Source organism: Rhinoraja longicauda, chromosome 35, assembly GCF_053455715.1.
Source record: "Rhinoraja longicauda isolate Sanriku21f chromosome 35, sRhiLon1.1, whole genome shotgun sequence".
Classification (NCBI taxonomy): Eukaryota; Metazoa; Chordata; class Chondrichthyes; order Rajiformes; family Arhynchobatidae; genus Rhinoraja; species Rhinoraja longicauda.
Window position 1 is genome coordinate 3,231,949 of NC_135987.1, and position 20,264 is coordinate 3,252,212.

At 48.7% G+C, this 20,264-nt stretch overlaps 1 protein-coding gene across 11 annotated transcripts in view; it reads left to right on the forward strand.

Moving 5' to 3' along the window:
• Positions 1–20,264, forward strand: part of sorbs1 (sorbin and SH3 domain containing 1) — a 138,321-nt gene that overhangs the window by 56,820 nt on the left and 61,237 nt on the right. For all 11 annotated transcript variants that reach the window (XM_078428529.1, XM_078428523.1, XM_078428524.1 and 8 more), the window contains one exon: positions 59–108. In XM_078428529.1, coding sequence (XP_078284655.1) covers positions 59–108 — 50 coding nt within the window. The remainder of the gene's footprint in view (positions 1–58; positions 109–20,264) is intronic.

Consider the following 20,264-nt stretch of genomic DNA (forward strand, 5'->3'; position numbering starts at 1 on the left):
TGTTGTCCGGGGCTTATTTCAGATGTATTAATGACCCCTCTTTATTTTGCCCCTACAGAGCACACCGCTGTATTCTCCCTTGGAAATCTCACCCGAGCGTTCGACTTAGTAAGTACCATCTGTGTCCCCCCGTCCTAAATATCGGTTTGTCTGTGGTACAGAGATCGCTGCCTCCAGTCTGTGAGATTCTGTTGAATGTGCTGTTTTAATTACGCCCAGACCTCTCGCCTGTAGATGTTCCGAACGTATATGTGTGTACGTTCAGCAAAAAACATCTTAGACAATTGCCGATTGTTGTCCTGTGTGCTTTTGTCCGCGTTTCAATGTGAGCGTATCGCCAGCTCAAGTTGTGAAGTGAAGCAAAGAGGTGCTGGAAACCTCTTGAAGCGTTTCTGAGTATTTAACACAAACGGTGCTTATAAATCCTTAACGTTTGCCGAAGATTTCCTGCAACGTTTGCAATGATGTGCCCTGCTTTAGCATCATCGGTGCCTTCTGCATGCTGAGTTTGAGTTCAGTTTATTGTCACGTGTACTGAGGTACAGTGAAAAGCTTTGTTGCGTGCTAACCGGTCAGCGGAAAGACTGCACATGATTACAATCGAGCCGTCCACAGTGTACACTAAAATGATAAAGGGGAATAACATAAATAACGTTTAGTGCCAGTCCGATCATAGAGAACCATAGATAGATAGTCTGAAGAAGGGTCTCGACCCGAAAAGTCACCCATTCCTTCTCTCCTGAGATGCTGCCTGACCCGCTGAGTTACTCCAGCATTTTGTGTAATAAAAACCTTCGATTTGTACCAGCATCTGCAGTTATTTTCTTACACTATAGATAGTCCGAGTGTCTCCAATGAGATAGACAGTAGTTCGGGTTTAATATCCTAGAGATGTCAATGTTTAGTATGGTTTAGTTTAGAGATACAGCGCGGGAACAGGCCCTTCGGCCCACCGATACCGTACCGACCAGCGATCCCCACACACACGCACTATCCTACACACACTAGGGATAATTTACATTTACACCGAGCCAATTAACCTACAAACCTGTATGTCTTTGTAGTGTGCGAGGATACTGGATAACTCAGAGTAAACCCACACAGGTCACAGGGAGAACGTACAAACTCCCTACAGAGTTTGCACCCGTAGTCAGGATCGAACCTGGGCCTCTGGAGCTGTGAGGCAGCAACTCTACCGCTGCACCACCGTGCCACCCCATGTATTACCACATGATTTCTACACAATTCTGCACATGATCTCCACAGATGATTTCTGGAGAAAGAGGACCAAAGTTCACCCTCGGCTGCAATCATCTCCGATCACGAGATTGTACTGCAGCATCTTAACGTTCTTCCTGTGGTGCTAAGGAGATGTTTATTTGTTGTGAGATCTTCAGGGACATTCATTAGACCGGGTGGATATGCTTGTGTCCTTGGAGATGCATTTTCTTCGGAAATGCTTTCAGATTTACTTCTGATTATTTTGTTTAAAGCTGAGATTATACATTACAGAGAGCCACTGATAAAGGGGCAGTGTAGAGTTCATGGAGATCGGGGCAGACTGACTACGAGCTCCGTTAGTCATGGCATCGTACAGCACGGACACAGGCCCTTCGGCCCGGCTTCCCCATGCTGGCCAAGATGCCCCATCCGAGCCAGTCTCATTTTCCAGGCTTCAGCCCATCTATATACTAAAACTCTCGTTTGTTTGTTTGTTTGTTCCTGAACTACGGCCAAAACGGTACACGACAGCACGACAATTTTAGGCCCACCTTACTCACCATCGCCACTTTGGTGATAATGGAAGAAGTTTCATTGAAATCGGTGTTATATTTTAAAGTTATTCACGTTTTAACGTTTAAATCTATCTCCAAGGGAGGGAGGTGGGACGGAGGAAGGGAGGGAGGTGGGACGGAGGAAGGGAGGGAGGTGGGACGGAGGAAGGGAGGGAGGGGGGGGGGGAGGAGGGAGGATATGGAGGTTAAGGGGGATGGAGAGGGGGGAGGGTAAGAGGGGGAGGGGGAGGGGGGGGGGAGGAGAGGGTGCTGCACCAATGCAGGAGAGGTTTGGGCCCAACGGGTCCACTTGGTCTATATCTCTCTAAACCTTTCCTGTCCATGTACCTGTTCAGGAATGAGAACCTGTCTACATCCTGTCTGAAGAACGGCCCCGACCCGAATCGTCACCCGTCTATTTCCCCATAGATGCTGCCTGACCCGCTGAGTCAGTTACTCCAGCACTCTGTGTGAATCTTGCATATTTCTGTCCAAATGACTTTGAAATGCAATTATTGTATCTGCCTCAACGACCTCCATTGGTTTAGTTTAGAGATGCAGCGCAGAAACAGGCCCATTCCCGTGGGTCAGGGTCATAAGGCCATTCGGCCCATCAAGTCTACCTCGCCGTTCAATCGCGGCTGATCTATCTCTCCCTCCTGACCCCATTCTCCTGCCCTCTCCCCACAACCCCTGACACCCGCACACCTTCCATCCCCCGAAACATCGTCTGTCCACTCCCTCCCCAGAGGCTGCCCGACCCACTGAGTTCCTCCAGCACTTTGTGTTTTGCTCAAGATTCGAGCATCTGCAGTTCCTCGTGTGTCCATGAGCAAAATAAATCAATATTTAAATATTCAGCTACATTTTCAAATGGCGAAGAGGAGGCCCGTTTCACAATTGACCTCCCACATTGCTAGTCCTGAACTCTTTGCCTCTTTAACTTTAGTTTAGTTTAGTTTAGAGATACAGCGCTGAGATATGCCCTTTGGCTTACTGAGTCCGCGCCGACCAGCGATCCCCGCACACTAACATTATCCCACACACTAGGCACAATTAACAATTTTACCAAAGCCAATTAACCTCAAAAAACATTCACGTCTTTGGAATGTGGGAAGAAACCAGAGCACCTGGCGAAAACCCACATGGTCACGGGGAGAACGTACAAACTCCGTAAAGACAGTCCCCGTAGTCGGGATCGAGCCCGGGTCTCTGGCGCTGTGAAGCAGCAACTCTACCGCTGTCCATTACAACCAAATTGGCCGATAACCTTGTCACAGAGCTTAATAAGAATATATCGTGTGTAGGAAGGAACTGCAGATGCTGGTTTAAACCGACACAAAGTGCTGGAGTAACTCAGCGGGGACAGGCAGCATCTCTGGAGAAAAGGAATGGGTGACGTTTCTGGTCGAGACCCTTCTTCAGACTGAGAGTCAGAGGAGAGGGAAATGAGAGCGATAGACGGTGACGTAGAGAGACGCAGATCAAATTAATGAGAGATATGCAAAACTGTAACAATGATAAAGGATTCAGGCGATTGTTAGCTGTGGCCTAGGTGAAAACGAGTTACAGACAATGAGACTCAACAAGGCGATTTAGAAGAGATTTATTCACAAAATGCTGGAGTAACTCAGCAGGTCAGGCAGCATCTCGGGAGAGAAGGAATGGGTGACGTTTCGGGTCGAGACCCTTCTTCAGAAGAGAGTTGGGAGAGTTGGAGAGAGAGTGGATGCAAGAATATAACTGTGATCTTCACTGACTGATACAACTAAAGAATTAATAGTGGACAAAGCAGGCAGTTATCCTGCTGAGGAAACTGGTGACCCAATTTGCTTACTCTGAGATCATGGAACCATTATGTTGACCTCCCCTGACCAGAAGACTTACAGGTATGTAGGTTAATTGACTCCAAGGACGTACAGGTATGTAGGTTAATTGACTGGGTAAATGTAAAAATCGTCCCTATTGTGTGTAGGATAGTGTTAATGTGCGGGGATCGCTGGGCGGCACGGACTCGGTGGGCCGAAGGGCCTGTTTCCGCGCTGTATCTCTAAATCTAAAAAAAAAAAATCTAGCTTCACATTTAGTCCCAGATGAACAGTAATCATCTTCTGCACCACTCCCCCGACCATCTGATAGCATATTGTGTTTCATGTTTTGAGAAATTGAGAACTTCAAATTTCCCCGGAGTCCTTTCATCAATAAATCACCAGGACGCTAATATGCCGCGTCGCCTACATTTCCTACATTTCTGGGTCAGTTTGGAATCCTGCGCGCGTACAAATCGCCAACTAACGATACTGCTCCGATTTCAGCTAAACATTCGATAGACACAGAGTGCTGGAGTAACTCAGCGGGTCAGGCAGCACCTCTGGAGAGAAGGAATGGGTGACGTTTCGGTTCGGGACCCTTCGATTCAGTCTGAGTCACTCCAGCATTTAGTGTCCATCTTCGGTTTAAACCAGCATCTACAGTTCGTTCCTCAGCAAAATATTCAGTTTAGTCACAGAGTGATACAGCTTGGAGACAGGCCCTTCGGCCCAACTTGCCCACACCGGTCAACATATCCCAGCTGCACTAGCCCCATCTGCCTGCGCTTTGTCCATATCCCTCCAAAACTAGTTTAGATACATAGATACATATATAATAGGTGCAGGATAAGTTTTTTGTTATTAAAGAGTTAGATGTGGCCCTTGTGGCTAAAGGGATCAGGGGGTATAGAGATACAGGTTACTGAGCTGGATGATCAGACATGATCATATTGAATGGCGGTGCAGGCTCGAAGGGCCGAATGGCCTACTCCTGCACCTATTTTCTATGTTTCTAGGAGTAAGCCATTCGGCCCTTCGAGCCAGCACCGCCATTCAGTGTGATCATGGCTGATCATCCACAATCAGTACCCCGTTCCTGCCTTCTCCCCGTACCCCCTGATTAGTTTAGTTTATTGTCACATGCACTGAGGTACAGCGAAAAGCTTTTTTGTAGCATGCTCCGGAACTCTACCGCAGCGCCACCGAGCCAGATACACACAGATACTTACCATGCCATATATAAGGATATTTTGGATGAATATGAGCTGATTAGTACGTTTGCAGATGGCTCGGACATTTGGAGGAGTGTGAGTAGTGAGATAACTTGTCCTTTCTCACTATCCACAAGTCAGTCTGAAGAAGGGTCTGCAGTTATTTTCTTATACTATATATATCCACAAGTTATAGGTCAGTTGGAGATTTAGGTGGATTTATGGAGGAAGGAGATTAATCCGGACAATTGCAAAGTGTTGCATTTGGAGAAATCAAATTCAAGAGGAAAGTATACACCGATCAGCCAAAACATTAGATGAAGGGATTAAAAGTACCATTAGCAAATTTGCAGATGATACTAAACTGGGGGGTAGTGTGAATTGTGAGGAAGATGCAATAAGGCTGCAGGGTGACTTGGACAGGTTGTGTGAGTGGGCGGATACATGGCAGATGCAGTTTAATGTAGATAAGTGTGAGGTTATTCACTTTGGAAGTAAGAATAGAAAGGCAGATTATTATCTGAATGGTGTCAAGTTAGGAAGAGGGGATGTTCAACGAGATCTGGGTGTCCTAGTGCATCAGTCACTGAAAGGAAGCATGCAGGTACAGCAGGCAGTGAAGAAAGCCAATGGAATGTTGGCCTTCATAACAAGAGGAGTTGAGTATAGGAGCAAAGAGGTCCTTCTACAGTTGTACCGGGCCCTGGTGAGACCGCACCTGGAGTACTGTGTGCAGTTTTGGTCTCCAAATTTGAGGAAGGATATTCTTGCTATTGAGGGCGTGCAGCGTAGGTTCACTAGGTTAATTCCCGGAATGGCGGGACTGTCGTATGTTGAAAGGCTGGAGCAATTAGGCTTGTATACACAGGAATTTAGAAGGATGAGGGGGGATATTATTGAAACATATAAGATAATTAGGGGATTGGACACATTAGAGGCAGGAAACATGTTCCCAATGTTGGGGGAGTCCAGAACAAGGGGCCACAGTTTAAGAATAATGGGTAGGCCATTTAGAACGGAGATGAGGAAGAACTTTTTCAGTCAGAGAGTGGTGAAGGTGTGGAATTCTCTGCCTCAGAAGGCAGTGGAGGCCAGTTCGTTGGATGCTTTCAAGAGAGAGCTGGATAGAGCTCTTAAGGATAGCGGAGTGAGGGGGTATGGGGAGAAGGCAGGAACGGGGTACTGATTGAGAGTGATCAGCCATGATCGCATTGAATGGCGGTGCTGGCTCGAAGGGCTGAATGGCCTACTCCTGCACCTATTGTCTATTGTCTATTATGCCCACCTGCCTAATATGCTGTTGGTCCTCCGTGTGCAGCCCCATACGCAGCAGGGTGCGATGCACTTCGTATTGTGACACATTCCTCCCGTGACCACCATTAACATTTTCTGTGACTTGTGCCACAGTCGACCTTCTGTCGGTTCGGACCAGACGGGATAGCCTTCGTTGCCCTCGCGCATCGATGAGCCTTGGGCGCCCAACACCCTGTCTGTCGCCGGTTTGTGGTTTGTCCCTCCTCGGACCACTGTCGGTCGGTACTCACCACTGCTGACCGGGAGCACCCCACAAGCCTTGCCGTTTCAGAGATGCTCTGACCCAGTCGTCTGGCCATAACAATTTGCCCCTTGTCAAAGTTGCTCAGGTCTTTACTCCTGCCCATTTCTCCTGCATCCAACACGTCAACTTCAAGAACTGACTGTTCACTTGCTGCCTAATATATCCCACCCCTTGACAGGTGCCATTGTAACAAGATAATCAATGTTATTCACTTCGCCTGTCAGTGGTCATAATGTTTTGGCTGATCGGTGTACAGTAAATTGCAGGGCTGTTGAATGTCGTGATGTACAGAGAGGCCTTGAGGTGTATTTCCATCGCTCCCAGAAAGTAGCAACACAAGTGGGAAAGGTGGTAAAGCAAGCAAAAAGATGCTGAGGGGCAATCTTACAGAGGTGTGTCAAACCATCAGGGCAATGGATAGGGAAATCACACAGTCTTGTTTTGTCAGGATAAGGAATTCGAGAAGAACAGGACATAGGTTGAAGTTGAGAGGGGATAGATTTAACAGGAACCTGCAGGGCAACCTTTTTCCACACGGTGGCACGGCGGTAGAGTTGCTGCCTTACAGCGCTTACAGCACCAGAGACCCGGGTTCCATCCCGACTACGGGTGCTGTCTGCACGGAGTTTGTATGTTCTTGTGGGTGTTCGCTGAGATCTTCGGGTTTCCTCCCACACTCCAAAGACATACAGGTTTGTAGATTAATTGGCTTGGGATAAATGTAAAATTGTCCCGGGTGTGTGTAGGTATATTGTTAGTGTGCAGGGATCGCTGGTCGGTGCGGACTCGGTGGGCCAAAGGGCCTGTTTCCGCGATGTATCTCTAAAGTAGAGTTGCCATCTTTCTCACTGCCAAATAAGGGACGGAAGGTGATGTCGCCACCCAGCGCCCCATGTGACCTCACCCAGCCAGCGGCCATTTGCTCCCGCTCCACCAATGGCCGCCGCCCGGGCCGGGAGGCGGGTTGCTACGCAACCTCCGTTTAGGCGGCGCCCGGGCCTCTGGGCCTACACTATCCAGGCCTACAGTGGCCCCTGGGCCTACAGTGTCCGGACCTATGGTGTCCAGGCCTAGAGCGTCACCCCGGGCCTAATACGGGACAAGGGTGTTCCCGTACGGGACAAACCAACTTAGCCCAAAATACGGGATGTCCCGGCTAATACGGGACAGTTGGCAACCCGACTCTAAAGTCTAGTCTAAAGTATGTAGGATCACAGATGATGGAGTCACATCACATCAGTGCTCCATAGGGTGGAACGAAACGTAGGCTTCTGCCATTCCATTTGGCCAAGGGAGATTTCTCTGTGCTGCTGCATTCTGATTTCAGGGTGTACCGAAGCACTTCACAGCCAATTAAATGCTTTTGCGGTGTAATCATTGTTACAATGCAGGAAACACAAAGGCCACATTGTTCACCACAAGCTCCCATCAGTTGTAAAGAATAAACGACTGTATAATCTGTTCACAATGCTGTTGGCAGAGGGACAGACATTCGTTCAGGATGGGAGAGATCTCCCCTCAATATTCTTTGAGCTGGTTTGGGAACAGCTCCATCCAACACCGCAATAAATTGCAGAGAATTGTGGACGCAGGCCAGACCACCAAGCAAACCAATCGAATCTTCCACTGAAGATAGACACAAAAAACTGGAGTAACTCAGCGGGACAGGCAGATCTTGGGAGAGAAGGAATGGGTGACGTTTCGGGTCGAGACTCTTTAGTTTCGTTTAGTTTTTGAGATACAGCGTAGAAACAGGCCCTTCCCCCATCGAATCCGCACCGACCAGTGATCCCCGCACATTAACACTATCCTACACACACAATTTTACACATACACCAAGCCAATTAACCTACAAACCTGCATGTCTTTGGAGTGTGGGAGGAAACCAAAGATCTCGTAGAAAGCCCACGCAGGTCACGGGGAGAACGTACAAACTCCGTACAGACAGCATCCATAGTTGGGATCGAACCCGGGTCTCCAGCGCTGTGAGGCAGTAACTCTACCGCTGCACCACCGTGGCTGCCTTGACCGCCCTTCATCAGGCAAGAAGGGTCTCGACCCGAAATGTCACCCGTTGCTTCTCTCCAGAAAGGCTTCCTTCCTACTCCCTTCCATTGACTCCATCTACACCTCACGCTGCCTTGGCAAGGCCAGCAGCATAATCAAGGACCAGTCTCACCCGGTCACTCCCTCCTCTCCCCTCTCTCCTCTCCAAAGACGTACAGGTATGTATGTGAAATTGGCTGGGCAAATGTAAAAATTGTCCCTAGTGTGTGTAGGATAGTGTTAATGTGCGGGGATCGCTGGGCGGCGCGGACCCGGTGGGCCGAAGGGCCTGTTTCCGAGCTGTAACTCTAAATCTAAAAAAATCTAAAAAATCTCCCATCAGGCAAGAGGTATTGAAGCGTAAAAAGCACACCTCCAGATTCAGGGACAGTTTCTTCCCAGCTGTTATCAGGCAACTGAACCATCCTCTCACCAACTAGAGAGCAGCCCTGACTTCCCATCTACTTCACTGGAGACCCTTGGACTATCTTTATTCAGACTTTACTAGACTTTATCTTGCACTAAACGTTATTCCCTTTATCCTGTATCTGTACACTGTGGAAGGCTTGATTGTAATCATGTCTAGTCTTTCCGCTGACTGGTTAGCTTTTCACTGTACCTCGGTACACGTGACATTCAACTAAGCTCAACTAAACTGATATGGGCTCTTCAATGCCTACCTGAGAGGGCAGATGAGACCGCAGTTTAACATGTCTTCTGATCAATGGGGCCTTGTGGTACACTGACAAAGCAGACTCCTTCAGCACTGCGTCTTAGCCTGAAATATAAGGTGCATGTTTAGGATTATTATGGTCACGTGTACCTCTATTCAGTGAAAAGCTCCTGTATCCAAGCTACCCAATCAAATCAAATAATACTGGTGGTGCAGCGGTAGAGTTGCTGCCTCACAGCGCCAGAGACCCGGGTTCAATACTGGCTACGGGTGCTGACTGTACAGTTTGTACGTTCTCCCCGTGACCAGCATGGGTTTCTCCGGGTGTTCCGGTTTCCTCCCACACTCCAAAGACATGCGGGTTTGTGAGTTAATTGGTAGAAATTGTAAATTGTCCCTAGTGTGTGCAGGGACAATTTAGAGAAAAGGTCCAGTCTGCACTGAGGTAGGTTGGAGTATTGTGGCAGTGCCCTCGTTTATCGTTCAGTAGCCTGATGAGTGAGGGGAAGAAGTTGTTCCTGAATCTGGTGGCCATGATACCTGCCTAAATACAAGGAGTTTTGTGCAAGGAACAAGCTGGAATATAATCCATGGAAAATAGCGATACATGACGGTATAAAACCTTGATGACCGATGGATGGCTTAAGGAGCATTTTCTCCGAGATCTTCGGTTCCCTCCCGCACTCCGACAGGTTTGTAGGTTAATTGGCTTGGTATAAAATATTAAAAATTGTCCCTAGTGTGTGTATGGTCGAATAGTTAATGTGCGTGGATTGCTGGTCGGTGAGGGCCCGGTGGGCCCAAGGGCCTGTTTCCACGCTGTAAACTAAACTAAACTCAACTAAGGACTTCAAACGTGGTGGACTATGACCCAGTGGGGCACGGGGAACAAGGATGGGCCTAGTGGGCTGCCAGGACTGAAGAACCGCATGTGGCCCCGCAACAGGCCTTGCTCACCGCTGTGAAGGAAGAAGGGCCCGGGGGGGAGGGAGGGGGGGGGGGGCACGGCCTGCGGGGGGGCAGCTGGGAAGCAGCCGAGCTCGGCCCCGAAGACCGGAGAACCGAGGAGGTGGGAGCCGCTGGCGACGGTGGCGGACGTGAGGAGTGGGCTGGTGGGAGAGGGACCGGGGTATAGTCTCCAGAGCTTTCAAGCTCGGCTGCAGGAGGCCCCTCCCCGGGACACAGAGGCGGTCGGGCGAGGAGAGGGAGGTGGGTTAGTGGGCGGAGGGTGACGAAGGAGGCCCTGCAGCAGCCTGGGGCTCGCCTGGATCGGGAGCAGCTCCAGTACATCCAGCACGTTGACTGGACTTTGGACTTTTTCCTTTTCTACTTCCCAGTGCTGTAACTACTGAGTGACATCCCTCAGCTCCCTGACCCGTCGCTGTGCTTCGGAGCTGGGAGCCCAAGCATTAATGGTTCATTTTGAACAGTGCTTACTGAGTCACTCAGAAGGGGATTAACTCAAAGCCAAATGTTGGTCGCGATCTACATTGGCGTGCGGTGTGTGTGCTTTAAATAGTGAGATGTTGATGTAGCCTGTAATTTGGGCCCATCTGTTCACACATATCCCAGGTCTGCCTTTGAAGGCCGAGCCGGTCCACTAACTGACGGTTAGGCACGGTCAGGTTAATCTGTGGCATGCCTCCTCTCTCATTTACGGACAAATTGCTGCACTAATCCACGCGCTGATTACACGTCCTTTCCAAGATAAGCTTGGGGCCTCGTCAGAGTAGAACAGAAGCTGGGTTAAATTGTTCCTGGCGTGTCAGTGTACAAGGCTTCCATGGCTGTGACAGGTTGATAAATGGGTCAGTGATTTAAGAGGGTTGCAGTAGAATAGTGTGCAGAAATCATGCATTGCAATCATGTGCAGAAATCATGTACAGAAATCATGCATAGAAATCGTGTGCAGAAATCATGTGCAGTAATCATGTGTAGAAATCATGTGCAGAAATCATGTGCAAAAATCATGCAGAAATCATGTACAGAAATCATGTGTAGAAATCATGTGTAGAAATCATGTGTAGAAATCATGTGTAGAAATCATGTGGAAATACATTGGGCAGCATGGTGATGCAGCAGTAGAGTTGCTGCCTCACAGTGTCAGAGACCCGGGTTCGATCCTGACTACGGGTGCTGTCCGTACGGAGTTTGTACGTTCTCCTCATGACCTGCATGGGTTTCCTACGGGATCTATGGTTTCCTCCCACATTCCAAAGACGTGCAGGTTTGTAGGTTAATTGGCTTGGTATAATTGTACATTGTCCCTCGTGTGTGTAGGATAGTGTTAGTATGCGGGAATCGCTGGTCGGTGTGGACTCAGTGGGCTGAAGTGCCTGTGTCTGCACTGTATCTCTAAGCTAAACTAAACTAAACAAGGGATGGTTTTGTAACTATGTTCCAAGGTCTGTAATTACTGCAATGCAGCTTGGGTAACCCGCCACGATCCTCATTAGTTCCACTGGAGCATTGCTCGTGTGAAAGAGTGTTTATTCAGCATGACTTCTGAGATGGAAAATTCCCCATAAAAATTAACCGAAACTTGGAAGAGAAGACAGATGTTGTTTTATGCCAGGATCTGGCTACTTCGTATTAAAATACTGGAGCTTGTGTTTAAAAATCAAGTGGATTTATACCTGTGGAGTAACGCAGGATTTTAGCCTTGTCTAAACAGGCTGAAGAAAGGCCCCCACTCTGAAGTGTCACCAGAGATACTGCCTGACCGGCTGAGTTACTCCAGCACTCTGTGTCCTTTTTTTGTAAATCTGCATCTATGGTTCCTTTTTTTTCCACATGATTTCTAGACATTTTTGCATTTGCTTTCTACACTTGATTTCTTCACGTGATTTCTACACTTGATTTCTACACTTGATTTCTACACTTGATTTCTACACGTGATTTCTACACTTGATTTCTACACTTGATTTCTACACTTGATTTCTACACGTGATCTCTATACTTGATTTCTACACTTGATTTCTACACTTGATTTCTACATGTGATTTCTGCACTTGATTTCTACACTTGATTTCTACACGTGATTTCTACATTTGATTTCTACACTTGATTTCTACACTTGATTTCTACATGTGATTTCTACACTATTTCTACACTTGATTTCTACATGCAGAACTACTATGGGTGATTGCTGGTCGGCGTGGGCCGCAGGGCCTGTTTCCACGCAGTATCCCTAAACTGAACTAAACTTAAAAGATAAATCTGAGGCTCCCAGTGTGAGCCTTGACCCATTTGTCTTTAACGTAGATTGCAGTCTGAATTTAAGAACGTGAGCAGCATAGTTTAGTTTAGTTTAGTTTAGTCTGAAGAAGGGTCTCAACCCGAAATGTCACCCATTCCTTCTCTCCAGAGATGCTGCCTGTCCCGCTGAGTTACTCCAGCATTGTGTGTCTACCTTTTGTTTAGTTTAGTTTAGAGAAATAGCGCGGAAACAGGCCCTTCGGCCCACTGAGTCCTTGCCGACCAGCGATCCCCGCACACTAACACTATCCTGCACACTAAGTACAATTTACAAATTTACCGAAGCCAATTAGCCCGGTGGTGACTCCTGAGAGTTAGGCCACTCTTTGGCCGAACACTCAGCACTGAGACTGACAGGGTCTGGCAGTCCACGGGGTTTCTCAGCAGGGGATTTGTGGAGAGAGAGGAGAGTGAACATGTGCTGGCAGCTTGCTGTGTTAATAAAGCATCCTGACTGGACTAGCCTGATTTCGGGCTGAACCGAGTGCTCCCGCGACAACCTACAAACATGTATGTCTTTGATGCATGGGATGAAACCGGAGCACCCGGAGAAAACCCGCGCAGTCACGGGAAAAACGTACAAACTCCATACAGACAGCACCCGTAGTCAGGATCGAACCCGGGTCCCTGATGCTGTGAGGCAGCAACTCTGCCGTTGCGCCACCGTGCCACTCAAAAGGTCTGGGCTTGTTCTTGGCTGCCAGTCCAGTGCAGCTGAGGGTGTGTCAATGTTTCACCTTCCAGATCGGGGGCTAAACTGAGGTGCCTTCTGTGGAGGGTCTCGACCCGAAACGTCAGCCATTCCTTCTCTCCAGAGATGCTGCCTGTCCTGCCAAGTTACTCCGGCATCTTGTGTCTATCTGAGTGCCGTCTGTGGCATTGAGCTCGACAGATTGCTCAAAACCTGTCTCTCAGCAGACTCCACAGAGGATCGGTGACCTGCTCGTGGTCAGCTGGTGCTGTTGCTTATGGGGCCATGCTGTGCACAGTGTGCCTGTCATATGGTCACACAACCCCAGCCAGCCAAACACGCTTCTAACATAACCCTCATGAGTAAGGGTGCCAACTTTCTCACTCCCAAATAAGGGACAAGGTGACGTCACCGCCCCGCGCCCCACGTGACCTCACCCAGCCAGCGGCCACGTGCTCCCGCTCCACCAATGGCAGCTGCCCGGGCCGGGAGGTGGGTTGCTATGCAACCTCCGTTAGGCAGCGCCCGGGCCTCCAGGCCTAGACTGTCCGGGCCTACACTGTCCGGGCCTATAGTGTCCAGGCCCCTATATTGTTTGGGCTTACAGCAGCCCCCGGGCCTACAGTGTCCAGGCCTACAGCACCCCCGGCCCTAATAAGGGACAAGGGCGGTCCCATATGGGACAAAGCAATTTAGCCCAATATACGGGATGTCACGACTAATACAGGACAGTTGGCAACCCTGCTCATGGGATAGGAAAGGTTTAGAGGGATATGGGCCAAACGAGGGCAAATGAGACCAGTTTAGGGTGGCAGGGTGGTGCAGTGGTAGAGCAGAGTTCAATCCAGACTACAAGTTTAGAAATCAAGTGTAAGAATAGGGGGAATTTAGGACTGATGAGGAAAAACGTCTTCACCCAGAGAGTTGTGAATCTGTGGAATTCTCTGCCACAGAAGGCAGTGGAGGTCAATTCTCTGGATATATTCAAGAGAGAGTTAAATTTAGCTCTTAGGGCTAACGGAATCAAGGGATATGGGGAAAAAGCAGGAACGGGGTACTGATTCTGGATGATCAGCCATGATCATATTGAATGGCGGTGCTGGCTCGAAGGGCCGAATGGCCCACTCCTGCGCTAATTTTCTATGTTTTTATCTGTTTCAAAGTGTAGAAATCAAGTGCAGAAATCAATTGTAGAAGCAAATGTAGAAATCATGTGGAGAAATCACGTGCAGAAATCACGTGCAGAAATCACGTGCAGAAATCACGTGGCTGTCTGTATGGAGTTTGTGCGTTCTCCCTGTGACTAAATGGGTTTTATCCGGGTGTTCCGGTTTCTTCCTACAATCCAAGGATGTGCGGGTTTGTAGGCTAATTGGCTTCTGTAAATTGCCACTACGATACTACGATAACATAGAACTATTGTACGGGTGATTGATGATCTCCACCGGAGGTTATTCCGGGCTGCTCATAGTTTGGGAGTTGAGATGGAGGTTGTAGTGTTCATCAGCCTGATGGCTGTTGGGCAGAAGCTGTTCCTGAACCTGGACGTTACAGTTTTCAGGCTCCTGTACCTTCTTCCCGATGGCAGGGGTGAAATGAGAGTGTGGCCAGGGTGGTGTGGGTCTCTGATGATGCCGGCTGCCTGTTTGAGGCAGCGGCTCCTGTAGATCCCTTCGATGGTGGGGAGGTCAGTACCCGTGATGGACCACTTTGCCCCATTAGTTAATGAATAATCCTCGCATTACACAGTGGCACAGCGGTAGAGTTGCTGACTCACAGCGCCAGAGACCCGGGTTCGATCCTGACTACGGGTGCCCTCAGCATGGAGTTTGTACGTTCTCCCCGTGACCACACGGGTTTTCTCCTCTCGTATTTCAAAAGACGTGCAGGTTTGTAGATTGACACAGATGCTGGAGTAACTCAGCGGGTCAGGTAGCATCTCAGGAGAGAAGTGTTGTAGGTTAATTGGCTTCTGAAAATTGTCCCTAGTGCGTAGGATAGTGCTAGTCAAGTCAAGTTAGTGTACAGGTGATTGTTGGTCAATGCAGATTCAGTGGGCCGAAGGGCCTGTTTCCATGCTGTAACTCTAAACTAAACTAAACTAAACTATATGCACCATGTTATGTTTCATGTTATGATCTTATAGAGGTGTACAAAATCATGGCACGGTAGCGCAGCGGTAGAGTTGCTGCTTTACAGCGAATGCAGCGCCGGAGACTCAGGTTCGATCCTGACTACGGGTGCTGCACTGTAAGGAGTTTGTACGTTCTCCCCGTGACCTGCGTGGGTTTTCTCCGAGATCTTCGGTTTCCTCCCACACTCCAAAGACGTACAGGTATGTAGGTTAATTGGCTGGGTAAATGTAAAAATTGTCCCTAGTGGGTGTAGGATAGTGTTAATGTACGGGGATCACTGGGCGGCACGGACATGGAGGGCAGAAAAGGCCTGTTTCCGGCTGTATATATATGATATGATATGATATGATATGAGAGGCATAGATCGGGTAGATACACAGTGTCTCTTGCCCAGAGTAGGGGAATCAAGGACCAGAGGACATAGGTTCAAGGTGAAGAGGAAAAGATTTCATAGGAATCTGAGGGTAAATTTTTTCACACAACCGGGGTGGGTGTATGGAACAAGCTGCCAGAGGAGGTAGTTGAGGCTGGGACTATCCCAACGTTTAAGAAACTTTTAAACAGGTACATGGATAGGGCAGGTTTGGAGGAATATGGGCCAAACGCAGGCAGGTGGGACTAGTGCAGCTGGGATATGTTGGTCGGTGTGGGCAAGTTGGGCTGATGGACCTGTTTCCACGCTGTGTCACTCTATGACTCTATGATCAGAATGGTTCATTGGCAAAATCACTCGCTGGGGTAATTTCGGTATCTTTGATGAGACCGTGCCAAGCACGATGAGATCAAATGTGAGGATTGAGGAGAGAGACTGAAAACGCTGGAGTAACTCAGCGGGACAGGCAGCATCTCGGGAGAGAAGGAATGGGTGGCGTTTCGGGTCGAGACCCTTCTTCAGACTAATTCCATTCCTTCTCTCCAGAGATACTGACTGACCCGCTGAGTTACTCCAGCTTTTTGTGTCTTATCTTCGGTTTAAACCAGCACCTGCAGTTCCTTCCTGCACGGGACTGAGGGAGATGTGATTCTGAATGTCAAAGTTGTGTTGGCAAGCGGGCTGCTGGTGGGGCCCACGGCTTAAAGGTCAGCGTCCTTGATGCGAGGCACTGATGTGCTGCAGATCCCTGTGAGATGAACTTCATCTCCAAGATGATGTGCAGTTCATCGAAGGGGCCAGCCTTGTACTCATTACCCTCAGAGTGAGTTGCACAATGAGACCACTCACCGACAAAGGTCAAGGCATTGCTGGTACATATTTGAATGAGTGCATGCGTGCGAGCGTGAGTCATGTAACATTTCGAAGCCCATCGAGAACCCGGTGTCCCGGTGTCGAGACAACAACCTTCCTTCTCAACGTCAGCAAGACAATGGAGATAGTGATCGGCTGCAGGCACACATAGCCCAGTCTGCAATGGAGGAGGACAAAAAAACTGCAGACGCTGGTTTAAATCGAAGGTAGACACAAAATGCTGGAGTAACTCAGCGGGTCAGGCAGCATCTCGGGAGAGAAGGAATGGGTGACGTTTCGGGTTGAGACCCTTCTTCAGTCTGAGGGAGGGTCTCGACCCGAAACGTCACCCATTCCTTCTCTCCCGAGATACTGCCTGACCCGCTGAGTTACTCCAGCATTTTGTGTCTACCCCCAGTTTGCATTGATGGTTCCAAAGCAGAGATGGTTGAAAACTACAAATTCCCAGGAGTCAGTATCATCAACAACCTCTCGTGGACCACCCATATTGAAGCCACGACCAAGAACGCACACCAACGCCTACACTCCCTTAGAAGGCGTAGGATGTTTGGCATGTCCCCTACAACTTTCACCAACTTCTACAGATGCACCATGGAAAGCATTTTCCCGGGATGCACCACCGCCTGGTTTGGGAACAGCTCCATCCAAGACCACAAGGAATTGCGGAGAGTTGTGGACGCAGCCCAGACCATCACACAAACCAACCTCCCTTCCACTGACTCCATCCGTGCCTCAGCAAGGCCAGCAGCATCATCAAGGACCAGTCTCACCCCGGTCCTCCCGTTAGGCACCCTCTCTCCCATCAGGCTAGAGGTACAGAAGTTTGAAAACACACACCTCCAGATTCAGGGACAGTTTCTCTGAGCTGTCCTCTCACCTGCCAGAGAGTGGACCTGATCTCCCATTGAGAGAGATCAGGTCCACTGAACTGTCTTTAATCGGACTTTATTGGACTTTAATGTTATGTATTGCACTAAATGTAGTATCATTTATCCTTTATCTGTGCAGATTGGGCAGCTTGATTGTATTTGTGTGTAGTCTTTTAAGTTTAGTTTAGTTTAGAGATAAAGCGCGGAAACAGGCCCTTTCGGCCCACCGGGTCCGCGCCGACCAGCGATCCCCGCACATTAACACTATCCTACACACACACTAGGGACAATTTTTACACTTGCCAAGCCAATTAACCTACAAACCTGCACGTCTTTGGAGTGTGGGAGGAAACCGAAGATCTCGGAGAAAACCCACGCAGGTCACGGGGAGAACGTACAAACTCCGTACAGACAGCGCCCGTAGTCAGGATGCGCCACCGTACTGCCCTTTTCTTTGACTGGATAGCACGCAAACAAAAGCTGTTCACTGTACCTCGGTACACGTGACAAGAATAATCTGAACTAAAGTAGACTAAGCTTTACAGGACTTTGGTTAGGCCGTATTTGGAGTGTTGCGTGCAGTTCTGGTTGCACCATTACAGGAAGGATGTGGAGGCTTTGGAGAGGGGGCAGAGGTTTGCCAGAATGGTACCTGGATTTGGGGGCGTTAGATACAGGGAGGGGCTGGACAGACTTGGGTTGTTACTCCGGAATGCCAGAGGTTTTGGGGAGACTTGAGAGAAGTGTATAAAATGATGAGAGGCATAGATAGGATAGCCAGTCAGAATCTTTTTCCCAGGATGGCAAAATCAAATAGCAGAGGGCACAACTTTATTTAGTTTAGTTTGGTTTAGAGATACAGCGCGGAAACAGGCCCTTTCGGCCCACCGGGTCCGTGCCGACCAGCGATCCCCGCACACTAACACTATCCTACACCCACTAGGGACAATTTTTACATTTACCAAGCCAATTAACTTGCAAACCTGCACGTCTCTGGAGTGTGGGAGGAAACCGAAGATCTCGGAGGTAGTACAAATTCCGTACAGACAGGTCACGGGGAGAACATACAAACTCAGTACAAACAGCACCTGTAGTCGGGATCGAACCCGGGTCTCCGGCGCTGCGTTCTCTGTAAGGCAGCAACTCTACCGCTGCGCCACCGTGTCGCACTTTATGGTGAGAGGGGCAAAGTTTAAAGGAGATATATGGTGTAACTATCTTACACAGAAGGCGGTGGTGGTTGCAACACACTGCCAGGGGTGGTAGTTGAAGCAGATGCGGTATTTGTATTAGTGGTGTATAAGAGATATTGGGATAGGGATATCGATATGCAGGGAATGGTGGGATATGGATCATGTGCACGTAGGTAAGAAATGGTTTTGAACAGGAGACCCTCAGATTTTACTCAAGAGGACTTTACTGAACTTTATCTTGCTCTAAACGTAATTCCTTTTATCCTGTATCTGTACATTGTGAATGTCTTGATTGTAATCATGTATGGACCTTCCGATGGCTGGATAGCCCGCAACAAACAACAAAGCTTTTCGCTGTACCTCGTGACACTAAACCAAAGGAAACCAAACTCATCCACTCACGACACACTCGGGGAAACGTTACAGCGGCCAATTAACCTGCAAACCCGCGTGTCCTTGGGATGTGGGAGGAAGCCGGAGCGCCCGGAGGAAACCCACGCAGGTCACGGGGAGAACGTGCAAACTCCACACAGACAGCACCCGGGGTCAGGGTCGAGCCGGGGTCTCTGGCGCTGAGAGACGACAACTGTAATGTTGCACCACTGCCACACCAACAAACTTTTCTTTGTACCTTGGTACATGTGGCAATAGACAATAGACAATAGGTGCAGGAGGAGGCCATTCGGCCCTTCGAGCCAGCACCGCCATTCAATGTGATCATGGCTGATCATTCTCAATCAGTACCCCGTTCCTGCCTTCTCCCCATACCCCCTGACTCCGCTATCCTTAAGAGCTCTATCTAGCTCTCTCTTGAATGCATTCAGAGAATTGGCCTCCACTGCCTTCTGAGGCAGAGAATTCCACAGATTTACAACTCTCTGACTGAAAAAGTTTTTCCTCATCGGCTATAAACGAAACTAACCTAAAAATGTCCAACACCACATTGTGATCCGAAGGGCCCATTCTCTACTGTTCAATGTGTAGGAAGGAACTGGTTTAAACCGAAGATAGACACAAAATGCTGGAGTAACTCAGCGGGACAGGCAGCATCTCTGGAGAGAAGGAATGGGTGACGTTTCGGATCGAGACCCTTCTTCTAATGATGTTAGGGGAGAGGGAGGTACAGAGATAAGGAAGTGCATAGGTAAGGAAGTGTAAGATGTGAAAAAAGAACAAAGGGAATGTAGATCATTGTTCTACTGTTTAATATTCTCTATTCTATGGAGCTATTTTTTTAGCCAGTCAGATAATTGACCCAGAAGCAGACCAAATATGTAGGAAGTATAAGAAAATAACTGCAGATGCTGGTACAAATCGAAGGTATTTATTCACAAAACGCTGGAGTAACTCAGTAGGTCAGGCAGTATCTCAGGAGAGAAGGAATGGGTGACGTTTCGGGTTGAGACCCTTCTTCAGACTGAATATGTAGGAAGGAACAGCAGATGCTGATTTACACTGAAGATAGACACAAAATACTGGAGTAACTCAGCTTTCTGGTAGAATCTCTGGAGAAAAGGAATAGGTGACATTTGGGGTCGATACCTTTCTTCATACCCACATTTCAGGTCGTAGAAGAGTCTGAATAAGTACCTCGACCCCAAACGTCACCTATTCCTTTTCTCCAGAGATGCTGTCTGACCCGCTGAGTTACTCCAGCACTCTGTGGCTGACCCAGAAACGGGCAGAGACATTTGTAGTTTAGTTTAGTTTGGAAAGACAGCGCGGAAACAGGCCCTTCGGCCCACAGGGTCCGCGCCGACCAGCGATCCCCGCACATTAACACTATCCTACACACACT